Source organism: Cavia porcellus, unplaced genomic scaffold (genome assembly GCF_034190915.1).
Source record: "Cavia porcellus strain 051 isolate PalLab524CR breed Dunkin Hartley unplaced genomic scaffold, mCavPor4.1 scaffold_9, whole genome shotgun sequence".
Classification (NCBI taxonomy): domain Eukaryota; kingdom Metazoa; phylum Chordata; class Mammalia; order Rodentia; family Caviidae; genus Cavia; species Cavia porcellus.
In genome coordinates, this window is record NW_026947492.1 from 20,313,958 (window position 1) to 20,332,861 (window position 18,904).

The window sequence follows — 18,904 nt, forward strand, 5'->3', positions numbered from 1 at the left end:
ATTTTGCATGGAAGTTCAGACTTCCATCGCTGGCAGCAGTGGCAGCAGTCATACCTGCTTTCTTCAAAATGACATAAAAAAAAAAAAAATGAAAGGTCACCTCATTACTTTTTAAAGCAGTTCCTGAGAGTGCCTAACTCTGTTAAATAAACTTAGTTTATCAGTCATTCTTTGAAGTAAAAATGGTGTTAGATGAGAAAGGTGAGTCCACCCCAAAACTCAGGTACACAAGCGTCTTGCTTCAGGCAGCCCTCAGTTACAGCGAGGGGCAGAAGCGCCTCACGCGTGTTTCCTGCTCGTTCACACAGGGTCTCCGAAGAGCATCCACCCAGGCTCAGGGTTTACTCGGGCACAGCTTTGACTGCTGTGTTCAGGGTGCTCTCAGGCTGCTTCTGTACCTCCTGTCGAGGTCTTGGAGGTGAGCTATGGGTGAGCACACACAGTTTGGCTCCACACCAAGGCACCAGCCTTTGGTCACCATTGCTTTTGCACCACTGTGCAAATATCAACACGTTTGGAAGACACTTACTGTCTTAACATGCTTGTGAATATCATTTTGATTTTGCTGGACATCATGGCGCACAGTTATAATCATAAGACTTGGGAGCTGAGGCAGGAGAATCACTGCAGGTTCAAGGCCAGCCTGCTATAGTAGGACCTTGTCTCAAAAAAATTATGACAGTTATTCTTCTATAGTTCATTGAGAAGAAAGGTTTGTGCTCATGTTCCTTGGACAATGAAATGCCTATAGTCTTGTACTCTGAGTAACGAATTTAAAGATAACAATAGTGATGTATTAACCATGGCTTCTCTCTTACTACCTTGTTTTGAAATTTTGTTTCATTTTTTCTCTTTAAAGGGAGTCATATCAGACAGCAGTGCTACAGAGGGTCAGCCCACCTGCTGATCAGTTCCTTAGAACAGAGAATGGACATTGTAGATTCAGGGCAAAGAGCTTGGGCTTCACAGTTAAAAAGACCCTGCTGCTTACACATGCTGGGCCCCCAGGCGAGTCATTGCAACCTGAGTCTGGGTTCTGTCTCACGCACAGAAGCCTGGGAGAGGGACCAGGGAGGTGAGCAGTGACAGAGCTCATGCCCAGTGTGCACAGGGCCCTGGGCTGGATCCTCAGAAAGGGGCGGCTGCCGCCTCACAGGGCTTTGAGAAGGACAAGGGGCAGTGGTGACACTTGAGTGGTTATTCCAGCTGGGGGATGAAGCGGCCACCTCTCGTCATCAAGCACAAGTTTTACTTAAAGGAATGACGGTAAATAATGATAGAAGTGTTGACCTTGGGGGAGGAAGAGGTGCGATTACTGTTCCCCATGTGTGGGATTTGAAGTCTGGGTTTCCAGCCAGTGCAGGGGGAGATGGAGCGGCGCTGGCCTCGGAGAGAGGGAAAGGTCCTCGGAGGCCGTGGGAGTGTGGCCTTCCCTGAGTTCCGAACCTCCCTGGGTGTTCCACTCCGCTGTGTTTGCTCATCAAGGTCACCGGTGAGACCCTGTGAGAACAGTGGTCACTGCAGACCTGCAGAAATCAGCGCTGCTACCAGAGCTGTCTTGTCTGATATCTGCGATTTAATAACTCAGAAAAACAGCACTCCAGGCTGTGTAAAGGAACCCCTCGTAGCTCCGCAGGTGCTGTTAGCTTGCTGTCCCCGGCTGCGCTTTCCTCGGCCCAGGCTCACCCGGGCTCCCTCGCTCTTCACTTCCACTTTCTCACATACACTTCACCTCTAAATAAAAAGCGACTCAGGAAATTTATTCTCAAGTTTAATAAGCCTTTTGTATTTTTTTTCTTAGAAGCAAGAAAATGTACTGCACAGCTGTGACAGCCTGCTTGTCTAGCCAGGCCTGTTTACCTGGGTACGTGTGTAATGAGGAGACTGGTGTAGGACTGAGTGTGAGTCAGGGTTCAAGATGCAGTTAGGAAACACAAGAAAGTCCTCAGTAGGAAAGAGAGGAGGAATTCCTTGTGTTCTGTATTGAATTTCAAATGCAGCCTTGCCTTTTTTTTTTTTTTTGAGTAGCCGTTTACACACAGCACAGAAATTAAAAGCAGGTAGAAAGATTGGCGCTGATTGAGGCGTCTTCCTGCCGTCCCTGGGTGTCTGTCTTCTGTCACACACTCCCCTGCCGTGAGTCACTGCTCGCATGGTGTTTATGTGTCCTTCCAGGATTTCCCTCTGCAAATACAGGGAGGAGGGTAAAGCTGTCTCCCAACGCTGGTAGCAGTCTAGACATTTACCTACCAGCGTACCCTGGAGATCATCCATACCATTCTCATGTCTGGAGTGTTTGCTAAGAGAATTCACTTCTCATGAGAAAAAAGATTTATTCAAGCTAGATGTGATGGTACTGCCTGCAACCCCAGCACTCAGGAAGCCGAGGCAGGAGGTCCTTGCAAGTGCAAGCTGGGCTACAAAGTGCTCTCAAGGCCAGCTTGAAGTGCATAGTGAGACCCTGTCTCAGAAAGACAAAGACAAGGTTTATTCTGGCCCTGTGGTCAGTTGTCCCAATGTTTCGACCCTGTGCTGAAGGCAGTCTGTCCTGACAGGAGCATGCAGTAGAACGGAACCATTTCTGTCCTGAGCAGGGCATGGTAGGGAAGAAGGGCAGGGTCTCATAAACCCCTTCAGCTTCCGGACTGGCTCCCAGTGATCCCAGCCTTCGCTGCTTGGGCCTATGGGAGACATTCAAGATCCCAGCTACATAAAACATTTTTTTTTTTTTTGTCTTTTTTTTTGCTTTTTATCGGTACCGGGGATCGAACTCACGACTGCCTGTTTGCAAGGCAGGCGCTTATGCCACTGAGCTAAATCCCCAGCCCCATCAGCTACATAAAACATTGAAAAATGTTTTTCCAAATGATCCAAACTGTACGATGGGTACTGGGCTATAACAGTCACCTACATATGGGTACCTGTTTTGTTTATGTTCTTTGGTTTTAAAATAACAGCAGTGATACTCTTACATATTTTGCTTCTTTGCAAATGTATCTGTGAGATACATTCCCAGAATGCAATCACTAGATTTTAGGGTAAATGAGTTTGTGAGTGTGACGAAGATTAAAGCAGGAAGGCACCTGGTCTTCAGTAGTACTTGACTCCTTGTGAGTGGTGGAACTCAGTAACTCGAGGCACCAGGAATTCTTCACCATTTGTTTCTGATCAGGTGGTTCATCCGATTCCATCCTCTTGGATTCCCCACTTGGTGCCTGTGCGCTGTGGATACATGATGTAAATAATTGGGCCGTTTTGTAATGAGAATGGATAGTAAATCTTGGAGGATAAACCCACTTTCTTAACCACTTACATAAGTTATGAATTATTTCATCTGTTTTCCACAAGAAAATTCTCTGACCTGCTGACAGCAGGATTTAGCAAGAAGCCTGTGTTCCAGTGGCGCATGCAGCGTGGAAGGGATGGGGCCCGGGAAGCTGCAGGTGCTGCCTCACCAGGCGGAAGGGATGGGGCCCGGGAAGCCACGGGCGATGCCTCGCCAGGCAGAAGCACTGTTTGCCACGGTGCTGCGATGCTTCCATTGGGAACGTCCTCGTGTACAGTGTTTGTAGGTGTGATTTAAAGAGCTCGGTATTTTAGAAAGTTTACCAAATCCAGATGTGTTGTATGAGTGTGTGTAGGTGGTTCCATGGAAACAAAACTATCTGAGCATGACACTTACAGAAGTACACACCAAGGAAACCAGGGAGCTAGGGGTGCTACTTAGAAGGGAAGCCAAAGAGCTGTGTGTCCTCGCTGGCAGCTTAGCACAGATCATTGTAATTTGTATGAAACTATTAAAGAGTCTTTAAGAACTAATTCTAAAACTGGGCTTGATGTCCTGTACCTGTACTCAGTCCCAGCTGTTGGGATTGTAAAATAACACAGCAGTGATGCAGAGATGCAGATACTGTCGTTATTACATAACACTGGGATACACTGTGAGAAAAGCCTGAGGAGGCAATTTCAGGCCATGTCAGACACCGCATACTTATGCTAGGACAGCCGAGAAGTCACAGGCGGCACACCCTTGTGGATGTGGTCTCTCATTGACCAAAACATTGTGCAATGCATGACTTATTCACATGTTGAAATGAAGCTGAAAAACAGCCCACTTCAAATGGATTAGAGCTTAGTAATTTTAGCATTGCAAAATGCAGACTTTTTAATGTGTCCTACATATCTACAGACAGATTGCTAAGTTCGGCCAGGGGAAAAAATGACAGGGAGATGTTAAGTGGTTTTTCTAACTCTCTAAGCAGCTGTAGAGAACCCCTAGGATTAGAAAAGCTAAGTTGTATATGATGGTGCATACCTGTAATTTCAGCCCTCTGGGAGACTGAAACAGGAGAATTACAAGTTCAAGGCAAGCCAGGGATATGTCTCTGTGCAAAGACCATGACATCACCAGTACCACGCACTTACACACAAAAGCTGAGCATGGTGGCACACAGCGGTAGTCCCAGCACTCGGGAGGCTGAGGCACGAGGATTACCCAAGTTCAAGGCCAACCTTGGCTACATAGTGAGTTCAAAGCCAGCCTGAACTACACAGAAAGTTTCTGTCTCAGAAAAGTGCTGGGATGTAGTTCAGAGCAAAGGCCATGGGGTTTAATCCTCATTTTATAAAACTGCTTCTGTTGCATTTAATCAGAGAGAAAGGGAAGAAAGAAAGAAATACTAAACTACATATACAGGTGTCCTTCAGGGTTATTCCATAGACAAGGCCACATGTAATAGTGTCACCTTACATGAGCCCTGTTAGAAGTAGTTGGTGCTGGGCTGGGGATTTAGCTCAGCGGCATAAGCACCTGCCTTGCAGGCAGGCGGTCGTGAGTTCGATCCCTGGTACCGATAAAAATGAAAAAGACAAAAAAAAAAAAAAAAAAAAAAAAAAGAAGTAGTTGGTGCTGTGCTCTGCTCTGTGCTTCCTATCTCAGCTCTCCCGTGATAATAAATTCCCAATAAATTCATGTCTCTTAACTGCCCATTTTTTCCTATAAAAATGTTTCTTTAGAGAGTTTAAATGTTTTATCCTTAATTTAAATACAAAATACTCTTTCCCACCTCCCCCCACCACAGTATGGGGACTGAACTCAGGGCCTTTGGACTGGCTTTTTTGGTTTTTTTGGAGACAGAGTCTCAGTGGGTCCTTAAGTTGAAGTCCTCCTGCTGCAGCCTTCCAGGTTGCTTGGATTACAAGTGTGCAGCAACATTCAAAACTTTGTTACCACCATTATTAAAACAGCCTACTCCCGGAGATTTAGCTCAGTGGCTTAAGTGCCTGCTTGGCAAGCACAAGGTCATGAGTTTGATCCCTGGAACAGAAAAAAAAAAAAAAAAAAAAAAACCAGCCTACCAAGATATTGTGGATTGATTTTCCTCTTTCACATCCTTCCCAGCGAACCAGTAATGTTCGATCCACGTTTTTCAAAGACTGTTTATATGAAGTATTTGATGACCTGGAGTCAAAGATGGAAGATTCTGGAAAACAGCTTCTGCAGTCGGTTCTTCATCTGATGGAAAATGGAGCCCTTGTATTGACTACAAATTTTGACAATCTCCTGGAACTGTATGCAGCAGACCAGGGAAAACAGCTTGAATCTCTTGACCTGACTGATGAGAAAAAGGTAAAGCATAAAGCATGAATCTGTTGTGCAAGCTGGTGGGTTGTGTCTGAAATCAGAAATCTGTTTTCTGCTTGGTATTATTTATGTTATACAAGAAAGGAACCATCCCCCATACTTTAGGGGTTTGTTGGCTTTTGAGGTAAAATCAGTACATCACATTACACACAGTGCATTAAAATGCACAGATTTGGAAAGTGTTGCCTCTGCCTTTGAGACTTTAGTCCAGCTTTAAGAGCAAGACTGGAAGAAGGCGTTTGAGCTGTGCAGTCACTGTAGTGCGGGACAGTGTCAGGTGGTGGGGTGTTACTCAGTGTTCCCTCCAGTATGCGCTTTGCTATTTTTAAGCAGTGTGTCGAGACTGCTTTTTGATGATTGGAAGAGTAAGTTCCAGGCCTGCGTGGTTGAGGTTAACACTCTGCACTTTGAAAAATGTGACCCATGTTAAACCCCAGCCATCTGTCATACTCCTGAGTTACAGTATTGGACCTCGTGAGCTGTCTGACAACGACTGCATTAAGCCCCATTTGGCCCTGCAGTTTTTATAATTTTCTTTCTACACTAAATAGTCTTTTTTTTTTTTTTTTTTTTTTTTTTTTTTGGTCTTTTTTCCTTTTTATCAGTACCAGGGATCGAACTCACAACTGCCTGCAGGCGCTTATGCCGCTAAGCTAAATCCCTAGCCCCTACACTAAATAGTCTTAAGGTGAATAGAAAAGCCTGGCCGGCTGGTCCCTATTGCCGAGGTCCTGCCTGTGGCGGGGTAGTAACTGTAAGAGTGCCCTCACGGTTTTGTTGGCCCAGAAGCCCTGTTTTAAAGAGAATCGAGAGCCAGCGTGGTGGTGCACATCTGCAATCTCAGCACTCGGGAGGCTGAGGCAGGAGGATCACAGTGATTTCCAGGCCAGCCTGTGCTTCACAGTGAGACCCTGTCTCAAAACAAAACAAACCAGAGAACTGAACTAGTAGAAGAGTGGTGCTGTGGGACTGGCTTTCTCTGGCTTCGGTGCTTGGTGCCTTCACCCTCCGGCTGCCTGCAGCCGGGCCCCTCCTCCACCTGTCAGTCAATTTAAGTGCCCTCCCCTGAAAACCCCCTCACATGCACATCAGCCTTTCCTTCCTCTGTCAGGTAGTACAGATGCTAGCAGGAAGCCAGTAATATTTCTCAATTAATAAATTACTGTATGAAATTAAAAAACAGGGCCCAGGATGTCGCTCAGTGGTGAGGGCCTGAATTTGATTCCCAGTAACAAAAAAAAGATCAAAAACGGTGGCCAGAACAGTTTCCATAGCATTTCTGGTACAGTCTCACTGTCAGTTACTCGTGGGCATCAGAAATACTTGAGCCTTTTCAGACGAGGGTGCCTGTAAGTCTTCGATTTTCCCTCTCATTTCTCCCTGGAGCTTCCCGTCTCTGTGTAATATATTTTTTAGCCCACACCAGTGCCACTACGGAAGTGTAATGTTTGGTTTATAATACACCACCATGAATGCTGTAATCGCCTGTGAGCTCACACTAAACTGGGTCAGTCCTGGTTAGGACTGGACTGGAAAAGTCCAGCGACTAAAGCCACCGACTGGCAGTCAGAATGAGACCAGGTGACGCCCAGATTCGAGACCTCTGGACCTGTTGACTCTCTTCTAATCCACACCCTGTTTCTCCCAAGCAGCAGAGCAGTAAAGGATCCTTGGGGGAAGTGGATCTGTGAGATCCAGGAGGCATAACCTGCTGCCATCACCACTGGCATCTGAGTGGCAGCCTCTTAGGGTCCTCACGGTGAATGGATGTGACTCTTCTGCCATTTTTCTGTTGCCCCATAAGAGACGCCCCTGAGACATGGCCGACGTCATCTGGTAGCCAGGCTAGGACTCCATGGGGTTGAAGATGGACTATCTTCTGCTGTGTGGAGATACAGGCGATGGCTGAGCTTTGTGTTCCTACTCTGCTTCATGTGGCAGCTGGGTTCAAAGGTTGCAAAGAGTAGGACTCAAACCAGCACCTTGCAGGCTTTTGCTGCATGGGCAGAGACAAGCTGTATGGCCAGCCTAGCATCCCTATGGCCTTGGAATGGCTGTCACCAAACCAGTGGTCCATAACGTTCGTGTTCATTACCAGTAGAGGAGGCCAACATTGTTCCTGCAAATAGTATAAAATTCTGATTCGTGATTGTTACTTCCAAAGAGAAGTCACCAGGCTTGCTGCTGCCATCCTGCCAGTCACACCTGAAATGGAAGCGTAAAAACCATGTCAGGTTTTGCATTCTTGCGCTGTGGTGTCATAAAGCTGGAGAGTTATGTCGGAAGTCTGGTCCTCAAAACTGCCTCTTGCCCCTGTTGACTTGTGAGCAGCCTGGTCCAGCTGTGTGTGTGTCTGCAGGTCCTGGAGTGGGCTCAGGAGAAGCGGAAGCTAAGCGTGTTACACATCCATGGAGTCTACACCAACCCTAGTGGCATTGTGCTGCATCCCGCTGGGTACCAGAACGTGCTCAGGAACACGGAAGTCATGGTGAGTAGTGCTGGCCTGGCAGCGTGGGAGCTCCTCCTGGAGTCCTCTGTGCATGCCGTGGGTATTAAAGGGGGAGGTCGTTAACCAAAAGCAGGAAGGTCCTCTTAGCTTGCAAGTATGCACAGTACCCTAGGAGATGCCAAGCTTCCCTACAGAGATCAGGCCTGGGTCTCACACGTGTGTGTGGTGAGCAGCCGGCAGGTGCTGGCATAATCTTCCTGAACAGAATGCACTAGTACTGTTCTTCGATTGATTTGTTAATGCCGTGGCAGAAGTGAATGTGTGCCTCTGGGGTGTGCATTCTAAAGAGAGATGTATAAGTGGCAGCCGGCCTAGGCTGAACTCTTCAGTGGAAAACATGGGGTGAAATGACTTGGGTGATCAAATGGAGGGGTTTTATTTTGTGTTCTTGTTTTTCAAATCCATTGTATTCAAAGATAGAGAAAAAAAAACTGTAACAAAATTTCGAAGTATGTCAGTCGGGTATCTAAGCCCACATTGTCATCCCCAAGTCAGTCTGTTGATCTTCGGAGTACAGTGTTAGAAATACTCTGGTGGTGGCGCACACTCATAGCACCAGCACTCAGGAGGCCAAGGCAGAAGGGTCGCCAAGAGTGAGACCACCAGGGCACATAGTGAGACCTGTGTCAATAAACAGTTAATAAAAGCAGTGGGGCCCAGAAATGGGAGATGGTATCGAAGAACTGCTCATTGCCTGCTGGTCTCTGGGCACAGAGATCTAAAAGAGTAAACCGTGAAACCACTAGACCAGTGCCAGTCCTGGGCACTGGTGACAGGGTGGCAGAAGAATGCGTGAAAAGCGGGAAATGGTCTCGGTGGAGCGTGTCGGGCCAGTCAGCCTGCGAGGAATCTGCCTCTGCGGACCAGTCCCCTCTTCAGCCTGGGTCAGTCGGTCTCCTCCTCTGCTCGCCGTGCGGTCAGAACTGTTGACTCTGTTTCAGACGCACCACATGTCTGTCCGCGGGGCACCGAATGTATTGTTTCTCTTCCTTTAAGAGAGAGATTCAGAAGCTCTACGAGAACAAGTCCTTCCTCTTCCTGGGCTGTGGCTGGACTGTGGACGACACCACCTTCCAGGCGCTCTTCCTGGAGGCCGTCAAGCATAAGTCGGACCTGGAACATTTCATGCTGGTTCGGAGAGGGGATGTAGACGAGTTCAAGAAGCTTCGAGAGAACATGCTGGACAAGGGGATTAAGGTGATCTCCTACGGGAATGACTACGCTGACCTCCCGGAGTATTTCAAGCGACTGACCTGTGAGATCTCCATGAGAGGTAAAGTAGGTGAGATGCTCTTGGTGACAGGGAGGGACGGCAGAGAGGCCCCGCCCTTCAGCGTGTGGGGTGAGACGGTGGCACAGTGGGGAGGAGCGATGCGGTGCCTGGCCCTGTGCGAACAGGAGTCGCAGTCTTCAGGGTAGATGACCGAAGGCCCGCTGCTGCCATGCGGGGGAGACGTGGGAGAGTGAAGTGCCCGTGTCCAGCTTCACTGGTTAGTGGAGAGGTGCAATTTGAATTAAGATTTCAAACAGTATCATCACTCGACTGTGGCAAAGGCTTTGAGGGGAGAAATTTTTTTATGGGCTGTCAGTGGGAATGTAAAATTAGTTCAGCTTTTAGGAAGATACATTCAGAATATGTATCAAATATCGAAAGCTTTGACCTAGAAATGCCAGCAAATTTATCCTAGAATAAGTTTTTGTGAAGGAAATTGGGAGAGAGATGGTAGCACCCACTTGTAACCCCAGTACTTGGGAGGCTGAGATGGGAGGATCACGTGAGTTCAAGGCCAGCCTCCGCTGTGTATGAGGACAAAAAGTTGACACCTAAAATGACCTAATCCTTAGGAACTGTATCAAAATAACTTCATGTGGCAATGGATTAATGAATTATAAAGAATTTTTCTTTTCCCCATGGAGTTTAGTGATGTGTATCAACTGGGTCCTATAGAATATTACAAGTGACTTTCATCATGCAAAAAGTACAGGACTGCATGTGGCCCACTGCCAAGCACGTGAAAACAGAACAGCAGAGTACTTGAAATGCTTCTCAGTGATATTTACAGAGATTAAATAGAATAGTATTTTTACTTAAAACTGCTGAGTTTCACATTATTAATTCCTGTGATGATAACTGAGATTCCCACCTTTGGTTTTTTTTTTTGTTTTTTTTTTTTTTGAGACGGGATCTTACTATGCAGTTCAGGCTGGCCTGGAACTCACTTTGAAGCCCTGCTGGTCTTGAATTTGCAAGTCTCTTGCCTCGGCTCCCACGTACTAGGATTACTGTCATCCACCACCTCGCTTGGCTGTATCCACGGTGCCTTAATGACTGAACTTCCAGAGACACTGCAGTAGGAAGCGTACTTAGCTGTGAACAGAATTTGTGCCATTCCATCACGTGCATGGTTTTTGTTACTGTTAAGATTTTAAATGCAGCCTGGTGCCATGGTGGCACACTCCTGTAATCCCAGCTCTCAGGCTGAGGCAGGGTGACACACATTAAAGGCCAGCTTGGCCTGAAGACAGAGTTCAAAGCCATTCTGAATTACATAGTGAGTCCCTGCCTCAAAAAAACCAAAACAGACACAAAAACATTACATGCAACGGAAGAAAAATAAATAAATGAACACAACAGAGTCAATTTTATAGACTAGGGATTGAAGCTACCCCCTCTGCTTTATTTGGGACAGGGTCTCACTGTATAGTCCTGGCTGCCCTTGAGCTCCCTGTAACCCAGGCGGCCTTGACCTTGGGCCAGCCTTCTGCCTCAGTGCGCCGGGGGCCAGGAGTACCAGTGTGTGCTGCCACGTTGGGCCTCCAGACTTTCCTGCTATGAGAAATGCTGTAATGAATGGCAGCATCTCTCGTATTTGCTTTGCCAGTAATTTTCTCCCAGTGAGATTTTGGTGTAACTAACAGGTCAAAACACAGGAACATTTTAGTGACTGATAAGTGCTGCTGGATTGCTTTCCAAGAAGGGAATACCAGTTTTAGTGCCATGTCTGCTTGCATTTTGACTAAATTCTGATTACACTTTCTCCTACGTACTTAGCTTTTTACTCCTTCTTGTACCATTATCTATGGAAACAGTGTTCCGTAGAATTTTCCTTGATAAAAATTTCCTGTAACCTCACTGTCCTGTCAGAGCGGCATACCACATGTAGGAATCAAGCCTTTGAAATGCAGCTGGAGAGAACCGGTAGCTAGATTTGAAGCTGGCCCTGTGTGGCTGGCGTCTTGTATTGGACAGCATAGCCTATTTTCTGTTGATGGTATGTACACTATTTTTTACTCTTCTGTGTGGTTGAATCTGGTTACTCACACGCTTCTCACCCTTGATCAAAGAGAATTTAACTAAACTTGATAAAATACATAGCTGGACACGGTGGCACCTTCCTGTAATCCCAGCACTCCAGGAGGCTAAGGCAGGAGGATTGCTCTGAGTTTGAGGCCAGCCTGGCCTACAAAGTGAGTTCAAGGCCAGCCTGAACCATGTAACAGAACCCTGCCTCAAAAAGACAAAAAAAAAAAAAAAAGGATGGCGGTTTGCCAGTTTTCTGCACAGGTGAACTGGGTAGGCTGTGGAACTTGAGTGTTTCCGTTATTGAGTCTGAATGCTGGCCCGGTCCGGTTTATTCCCCCGCCTCCCTTTGGCTCCTGTCCAGACGCTGTCCTCCTCGGCACCCCACGCACCCCTCCTGTAGATGCTGCTCCTCCGCTAACAGTGCACTTTGTGTTCAGCAGGGATGGCGCGAGGCCAGCTCAATGGCTCATCTGCGGCACACGGTGAAGTGAGAGGTACTCTATTCCCTTTCCTTACCCATCTGTCAGCACAAAGTTCTAAGGCTTTGTAAAAGCTGCGGCGAGTGATTGCTCCCGCCTTGTTAAGGATTCTGTCTTTTTTTGTCATCTATTACAAGACTCCTAGGGTCTCCCATCTTGATTTCTGAAGGGCTGAGACTGACTGCAGCTTTAGATGTGGAGACTTTCTGTGAGACGTTTACTTCATTCGGTGTTCTCTCCCCACAGGCTACAGTACATGAATGAGCTCGAGACACACCGTTTTACACCAAGCTGCAAGCCCTGCTCTGGACAACGTTTAACAAGCAAGCCTAAGAGCACCCAGTATGGCTCCAGAAGTGCCAGTACCGAGGCTGAAGTCTGGGGTAGGCCAGGGGAGAAGTCCAGCTTTTCCTTCATGCCAGTCAGCCGGTTCTTGCTCTCCGCTTGGAGAGCAGCTGAAGAACACCCAAGTGGCCGTGGAGCCCACATGCAGACCCCGGGCCTCAGGCTGACGAGCTGGTGTCCACGGCAGACTCACGTGCGACCTCCACCGATGTTGGCTATAGCTCTGCATGAGGGACTTGGGGAGCTCCCAGTCCTGAGTCAGTGGGGCTCTTGTTGCAGTTTTGTACTCTATACTTGGTTTTTCAATTAAGCTTATTGGCTTTTTTAAAACATGACTTGAAGCTCTAGTTTTCTAGCTTTTACATTGTACAGTATTTTACATAACTGAGTTGTATTAAAAGCTTGTTCATTTACTTGTCAGGGCCTTGGCTCTACTTTGAGTCACCATAGGAAACTTAACTTGCATCAAGGTGCAAGGAAGCCTAATTTTTCTAATTCAACTTAAATCTTAAAAAAGTTCTGTTCTTTAACACTGGGGTAACCTCATCTGAGTTCTCAGAGCATTGCCAATTCCTGCTTTGCTACTGTCCTTTCCACACCTAAGTCCTAGGACTAGTTAGTGTGATTTAAGATTTTAGTTCTGAATCCTACATAAAACAACTTCAAGATCCAAGAGTTTATTTATGAAATTTATTTTCTCATATAAATTATGTATTTCTCTGGGCAGACAGCCTTCACCTTATTGCACTAATAGCACATCTGTAATACCAAGCTACAGGACAAGTTGAACAAGAGGCTTGTGTTCTTCAATGTAGCACTTGTCTACCAGGCACTGTGGAAGAGGGGGATGAGGAAAAGCCAGGGCCTGCTCAGGGGCAGAGGGTGGGGTGGGGAGAAGGCAGTGGGTTCCCTCCTGACAACTGGTTTTCTCCCAGGAAGGGGCACATGCAAAGCTTCCATCCGGATTCTGGGGGGAGGAGCTGGAGTCTGAGAAGCCCGAGGCAACACTGCAGCTTGGCTCCCTTCGTCTGAGGGAAGCAGGGACTCACTTTGCACTCATTTGGAACCAATCACTCTGGCCTAGCTGATGCTCCGGGGAAAGAATAGGGCAGGGTTCATCATCAGATTCAGAATTAGCAGCAATTAATAGGTCACACACTGCCACAGTGAGGTGGTTATCATCCTGCACCTGGGGCCTGAAAGGTACGCATTTCCTACGCAGACAGAAGTGCTGTTCGGGACCCAGAGCTGGCCCAGCAGTCTTTAACAGAGCCAGGACTTCAAACTGCTCCCTGGGCGCAGATACCCTAGGCCCACCCTAACTGTCAACTCTGGTGTGGGTCTTCTGACCACTGGTCAAAGCTGTCATGAGATGGACTCTGCAGGCAGAGTGAAGGGGGACGCCTGAGTTGGAGAAGAGCTCGTGGGGGAAGGTGGGGTGTGGGCAGTGATCGGAACATGATTAGGCCCTCCTTGCAGGTGAGGCTGGGCGGAGCAGGGCTGGGGTTGGAGGAGCTATACACCTCTGCAGCTCCCCTTGCTCTGCCTCTGTACTACACTGAAGACAGATTGCTCACATACTCTAAAGCACATTCCTGATACAGGGATAGGGGCTTTGGGGGAAGCGGCAATTTGGTATTAGGCAAGAAACACATTAAGCCTTCATGAGGGCAGCCACCACAGCCTTGGCGTTGAGACTGCGTAGGTCACAGTAGGTCTGGCCAGTGCCCACAAAGACAATGGGTTTGCTTGTGATGTACGTCATGGAAATAGCAGCTCCCACCTGCAGTGGAGAAAGGGGACAGCAATCCTTTCAACCCCCTTCTCACTCGTACTCGGTGACAAGGCTTCAGAGCCTGCAGGTCCCCAAGGGTGCGGCTCCCTCCAGTCTCACTGTCCTGTGTCATCCACATTTACCTTGTCATCAATGGTGTCAAATTTGGTAAGGACGATGCCATCAATGAGCCGGGGTGTCTGAGCCATAGAATGGTCAGCCAAGGCTCTGTTGAACTTGACCTAGAAAGGAAGAAAGGAAGTGCTATGAAAGCCACCTAATTGCACCAGTTTGGCCTGCAAAGGGAATTGGACCCAGGCCCTCACCAGCTGGTCCACGGCTTCGTTGCCCACTAAGGCCTCCCCCACGAACAGCACCAAGTCGGGCGTATTGACAGTGATGAGTTTGGCCAGGGCAGTCATCAGGGGGGCGTTGTCTTGCATGCGGCCAGCCGTGTCCACCAGCACCACATCAAAGCCTTGATTACGTGCTGGAGAAAGAGGCAGTGGTTAGCTCACACACACAGTGGCAGTGTACTCATGCACTGACTGCCCTAGCCTTTTACAGGGCCACAGTCCAGCTCTGCAGAAAACTCAGGTTTACTTCCTCAGGCTTTGGGTTTGGTCTCAAGGTGCTATGGGGGGAACCATTTCTCTTGACCACTACCAAAACTATTCTGGAAAAGGGTGACAGCGGGGTAAAGGAGACTAAATTTGGGTTTCTTTGGGATACCAGCTTTGCCTACGACTATATATGTTACCCGAAAGCACAGCCTAGCAAGTAAAGTAACCCTGACTTTAATTTGTTGCTAAGCAACTAACTTTTGAGAACCCAAAGAAGAAAAGGGCCCCAGCGAGCCCCCGCATGTCCTGTGCACTGTACCACAGGCAATGGCTTCCATGGCGATGCCAGCAGCATCCTTGCCGTAGCCTTTCTCAAACAGCTGCACCATGGTGCGGCCACCATGCTTCTCCGGGGGGTGCAGGGCGCTCAGGCGCCGGGTGTGAGTACGGAGTTGCTCCACAGCCCCAGCCCGAAAGGTATCACAGGCGGCAATCAGGACGCTGAAGCCGTTCTCCAACAGCCAGAAGGAAATCTGTAACAGTAAAGAAAACTATCACCTAGACTTGGGTTCCCAAGACAGGAGAATGAAGTGCAGGGTGTCAGTGACAGGCTGGGGAACTGCATTCACCTTCGCCAGATTAGTAGACTTCCCCACACCATTAACACCACAGAAGGTGACAACGTAAGGGCGCTGGCGACGCTGGGCGTCCATGATATCCCGGAGCATGTCCACACGACGCTGGGGCTGCAGAATCTGCACCAAGGACTCCTGCAGAGCTTGCTTGACTGTGGAGGTCACCGCTGCAAGGGGAGGTGGGAGGGGTACAGCCATGAAATTTAAGGAATGTGCTCAAATAACCAGCACCTCACTGGGCAAGGCAGTGCATGCCTGTAATCCCAGCTTCTGAGGCAGAGGCAGAGGCAGAAGGATTACGAAGTGAAAGCCAATGCACTGACTCAGAAAACAAAGACACCTTTCTGAGCTAAGGAGTCCAGGACCATGCTGGGATCCTGTCCTGAGAATCTAAACCATACTGTGACTCGAGCAGGTTATACCACACATCCTCACAAGGCAAAGGATGTGCCTTCCTGAAATCACACACTCAGGGAGGCCAAGATGGGCTACTAAGATACTTACTGCTGAAGGTCCCCATCACCTTCCCTTCCAGCTTGTTGGCAACAGATTCACAGAGCTGGACGGCAATGTCTGCAGCCACGTTCTTGGCTGAGAAGAGGGGATATGGGAGATTTCTATGTCAACGGCGCCTAATCCCATGGCTCAGCTCAGCAACCGGGTTCTGTGCCCAGCCATCAGGTCTCCAAACTTACCAATGAGATGATCGCGCATCTTATCCAGTACAGACTCCATGTCTTCACGGCTCAAACTCTTGGAACCCACGAGGCCCTTCAGCATCCCAAACATGCCACCCAGGGTACCCTTGGGAGCACTGCGGGCACAGGACCACAGACACATGAGCCACAAGCAGCAGTCAGGGCCTGTCACTCCTGCGGCTGTCCACACCACCCCCCAGCAAGCCTACCGTGGTTTGGTGGAGTTTGGAGTAGCCCCTTCATCTTCTGAGCTGCTGCAATCCAGATCCTGAAGCTGCCCGCCAGGCCCTGTCCCTCGGATCTGGAAGATGGGAAGAAATGAAAAGATGAGGTCAGAACACAAAACTCTGAGGGCAAAAAGCCCGCAGCTTGCCGTGTCCACTGGGGATGTGGAAGCTCCACATGGGGTTCCCTCCTTTGCTCAGATGAATCCCGCTATCACCCTCTTGGTCTCTTCTTAGTGGACCCTCACTCTGGCCCCAGCTGCCTCTTACCAGGTTGATGTCCTCTGACAGGGCAGCCTCTGGGGTCCCATTGGTGGTGGGAGCACTGTAATCCAAGACTTCCTTGTTAGCACAGCCACCTAGTTCCCACACCCGGGGTGCTTTCTTGCCCTTCTCCTTTGGAGCATCAGACTTCATGGACTTGCTGCAAAGGGTCATGGACAGAGGGTTATGGTGCGGGGCAAAAATGAGCCAGAAACAGCTTGCTGGCCTCCAGCACAGCTAGGTAACAGTCTTTAGAGAGAACTAATGGAAGGATGCTCACCTGGATTTGTCCATACCCCTCCCATGCTTCTGAATGAACTCTTCTCTCTTCCTGCGTATCAGTTCTTCTTTGGAAAGTTCTCCATTCTCAGGCCCTACAGGGAGACCTGACTTTTCTGCAGCAGGTGCTTTGCTGGCAGCCAAAGGGCCATCAGAACCTGTTAGGAGAAACTCACTGGAGAAAAGAAGACCAAATCCCAACCAAGTAGGAATGACTAGAAGTCTTCCAAATCCTTAAGAGGAAACAGCCCCAACACCTGGGGATACAGCCCTGGGGATGATGGTGAAGGTGGTGGTGAGCATGTGAGCAAGAGGGAGGCAAGCAACAGCAAAAGGAAGGAACACCTCAGTCCTCAGCACCAGTGACACCTTTCACACCCCGCACAGCCAAGGAGCTCGAGCACACCTTCTTTTTTGGCCCCCTTTTTTTTGCTGTTCTTTGCTTTCTCCTTGGGCTTTTCACCTCGTGTTTCAATCATGGACCTTACAGGTTTCTTGGCCTTTTCAGAATCTTCAAATTTCTTCATGGTAGTGGGAGCACGGATTTTACTGCTCTCCTCTGCTTCACTACAGGGGAAAGAGAATGGTTTATCTGTCTACCCCATGCTGAAGGAATATAAAAATCCAGGGAAAGGACCCTCATACCAAAAGGACATGACAGGACTGGGCAGCAAAGCTGGGAGGATTCTGAACACCCAATTCGCTATCCTTGAACTTCTTTCAGGAAGGGAGCTCATCAAGTCATGAAAACTGATTTTGGAGAAGGGAGGCCTCTCACCGAAGGAGCCGCAGGAAGTCATTTTGGAAATCAAAAGTGCCATTCAGTAAACTTAAAGCACTCTGCTGTTGGATCTCTGTGCGATACTTGTCCCGAAACAGCCGATGCACATCATCTATCAATTTGTCTACGTATGTCAGTGTTAAGATCTTCTGAAAACCAACCTGTTTAGGGAAGGAAACAGAGCCAACAGATCTGCTTACATGCTAGCCCAGAATGGAGGGATGCCAACTCAACCTAGGCCTCCAGAGATAGGCTCAGCCACCTGGCAGGTTTCGCTGTCCTGAAAGGCAGCCAAGCTCTCTGCCTAGTCCAGAAGTTGCCTTTGCCCCCTCCACCTACCCAGTTTTGTCAGTTACTTCAGCACTTAACTCTGGTGCAATTAATCAGCATTTTCTTGATGACTGATAAGGATTTTGGTGAAAACGTAAACACTGTCCCACTTACCACAAACACCAGCTCAAACTGGTTGTCCAGTTTGTACTTGAGTGTGAGGGCCTCATGGGTGAAGGAGTTGTTACCTCCCCGTTCCTGGAAAAAAACAGTATGTCTCAAGGTTTGAGCTAACCCCAGAAAAACCAGACTTGGACCCCCCGCAATACCCTTGGGAAGAAGTAAACCTCCCAAAGTCAAACCTGTTCCTAAGGCAAGAAGATGCTGGGGCAGTTCTTTCTAGCATCCCACCAAAAAGAAAAGGGGATACCAAGCTGGGGAGTGGGGAAAAGACTGCGAAGACAGGCACCACACGTGGGCGCCAGGAACCAAAAAAGACGTCATCGTACATAAACAATCAGGTCCACTAGCAGCTGTGCACTGTTTGGTTTCTTAAAAGGTATTTCCCATCCATAATCTCTCCCCGTCTCGAAACACCAGAAAACCAAACTGCTGAGGGTGAGTGGAGAAAAGGCAGGGAAACCCCAAGAACAGCAAGATTCTGGCTAAGGTCCCCCATAGCCGGGGGGGGGGGGCATCGCAAAGTTGCGATACGATAGCCTGTGGAGAACGGAGGAAAGTAGAGTCTGGGTGACCAGTGAGTGGCCAGTCCACTATGGGCCGGGAGGCCGGGAGAGGGGAGCGGGATCATTATTCGAAGGAGAACTATGGATGGGGTTAGGGAAAAAAGTGCCCTAGAGTTCTGATTCCGCGAGGAAGGTACCTGCAGCAGCACAGAACGAATCAACGCGTTAACGGGTCCGGTGCATGAGTCGCTCACGCCCTGGAAGCACCAGAGCACAAGGCCGCCCTTGGAGAAAATAGTGAAGAAGTCGAGCATGGCGGCAGCGGGAAAGGAGTTGGGACCGGCGCCGGGAACTCGGGCCGCGATCGCCGCCGCTTCCTGCTGCGCCAAGCTCTGGACACGTCACACCAGCGGCCCCGGAAACCGACTCAGCAGCACTTCCGCCGGGGC

General features: G+C 48.7%; 2 protein-coding genes across 8 annotated transcripts in view; one reads left to right on the top strand and one right to left on the bottom strand.

The window, feature by feature from the left end:
- The window catches only part of Fam118b (family with sequence similarity 118 member B), a 50,014-nt gene extending 37,320 nt beyond the window's left edge, over positions 1-12,694 (top strand). For 2 of the 7 annotated variants that reach the window (XM_003472558.5, XM_013155554.3), the window contains 5 exons: positions 5,402-5,629; positions 8,004-8,132; positions 9,150-9,435; positions 11,895-11,951; positions 12,183-12,694. In XM_003472558.5, coding sequence (XP_003472606.2) covers positions 5,402-5,629; positions 8,004-8,132; positions 9,150-9,435; positions 11,895-11,951; positions 12,183-12,196 — 714 coding nt within the window. In that variant the 3' untranslated portion in view covers positions 12,197-12,694. The remainder of the gene's footprint in view (positions 1-5,401; positions 5,630-8,003; positions 8,133-9,149; positions 9,436-11,894; positions 11,952-12,182) is intronic. The other 5 variants (XM_013155555.3, XM_013155556.3, XM_013155557.3 and 2 more) reach the window with 5 other exon arrangements.
- A 263-nt stretch (positions 12,695-12,957) lies between these two features.
- Srpra (SRP receptor subunit alpha) lies at positions 12,958-18,887 on the bottom strand. Its single transcript, XM_003472674.5, has 14 exons — positions 18,653-18,887; positions 17,944-18,027; positions 17,497-17,660; positions 17,125-17,285; positions 16,720-16,876; positions 16,446-16,599; positions 16,161-16,252; positions 15,949-16,067; positions 15,758-15,844; positions 15,248-15,420; positions 14,938-15,151; positions 14,382-14,545; positions 14,199-14,297; positions 12,958-14,064 (listed from the first exon to the last, which is right to left on the bottom strand). Exons 1-14 carry the CDS (start codon positions 18,767-18,769, stop codon positions 13,936-13,938), a joined length of 1,914 nt encoding a protein of 637 aa, XP_003472722.1. The 5' UTR covers positions 18,770-18,887; the 3' UTR covers positions 12,958-13,935.
- Between the last annotated feature and the right edge of the window lie 17 nt (positions 18,888-18,904).

Excerpts from the sequence above, each read along its gene's own strand:
- Srpra (XM_003472674.5), bottom strand. The coding sequence starts at position 18,769 with ATGCTCGACTTCTTCACTATTTTCTCCAAGGGCGGCCTTGTGCTCTGG. Across the intron at positions 15,152-15,247 it reads AGTCTACTAATCTGGCGAAG|ATTTCCTTCTGGCTGTTGGA; the intron begins GTGAATGCAGTT and ends TTACTGTTACAG. Across the intron at positions 14,546-14,937 it reads CATGGAAGCCATTGCCTGTG|CACGTAATCAAGGCTTTGAT; the intron begins GTACAGTGCACA and ends CTCTTTCTCCAG.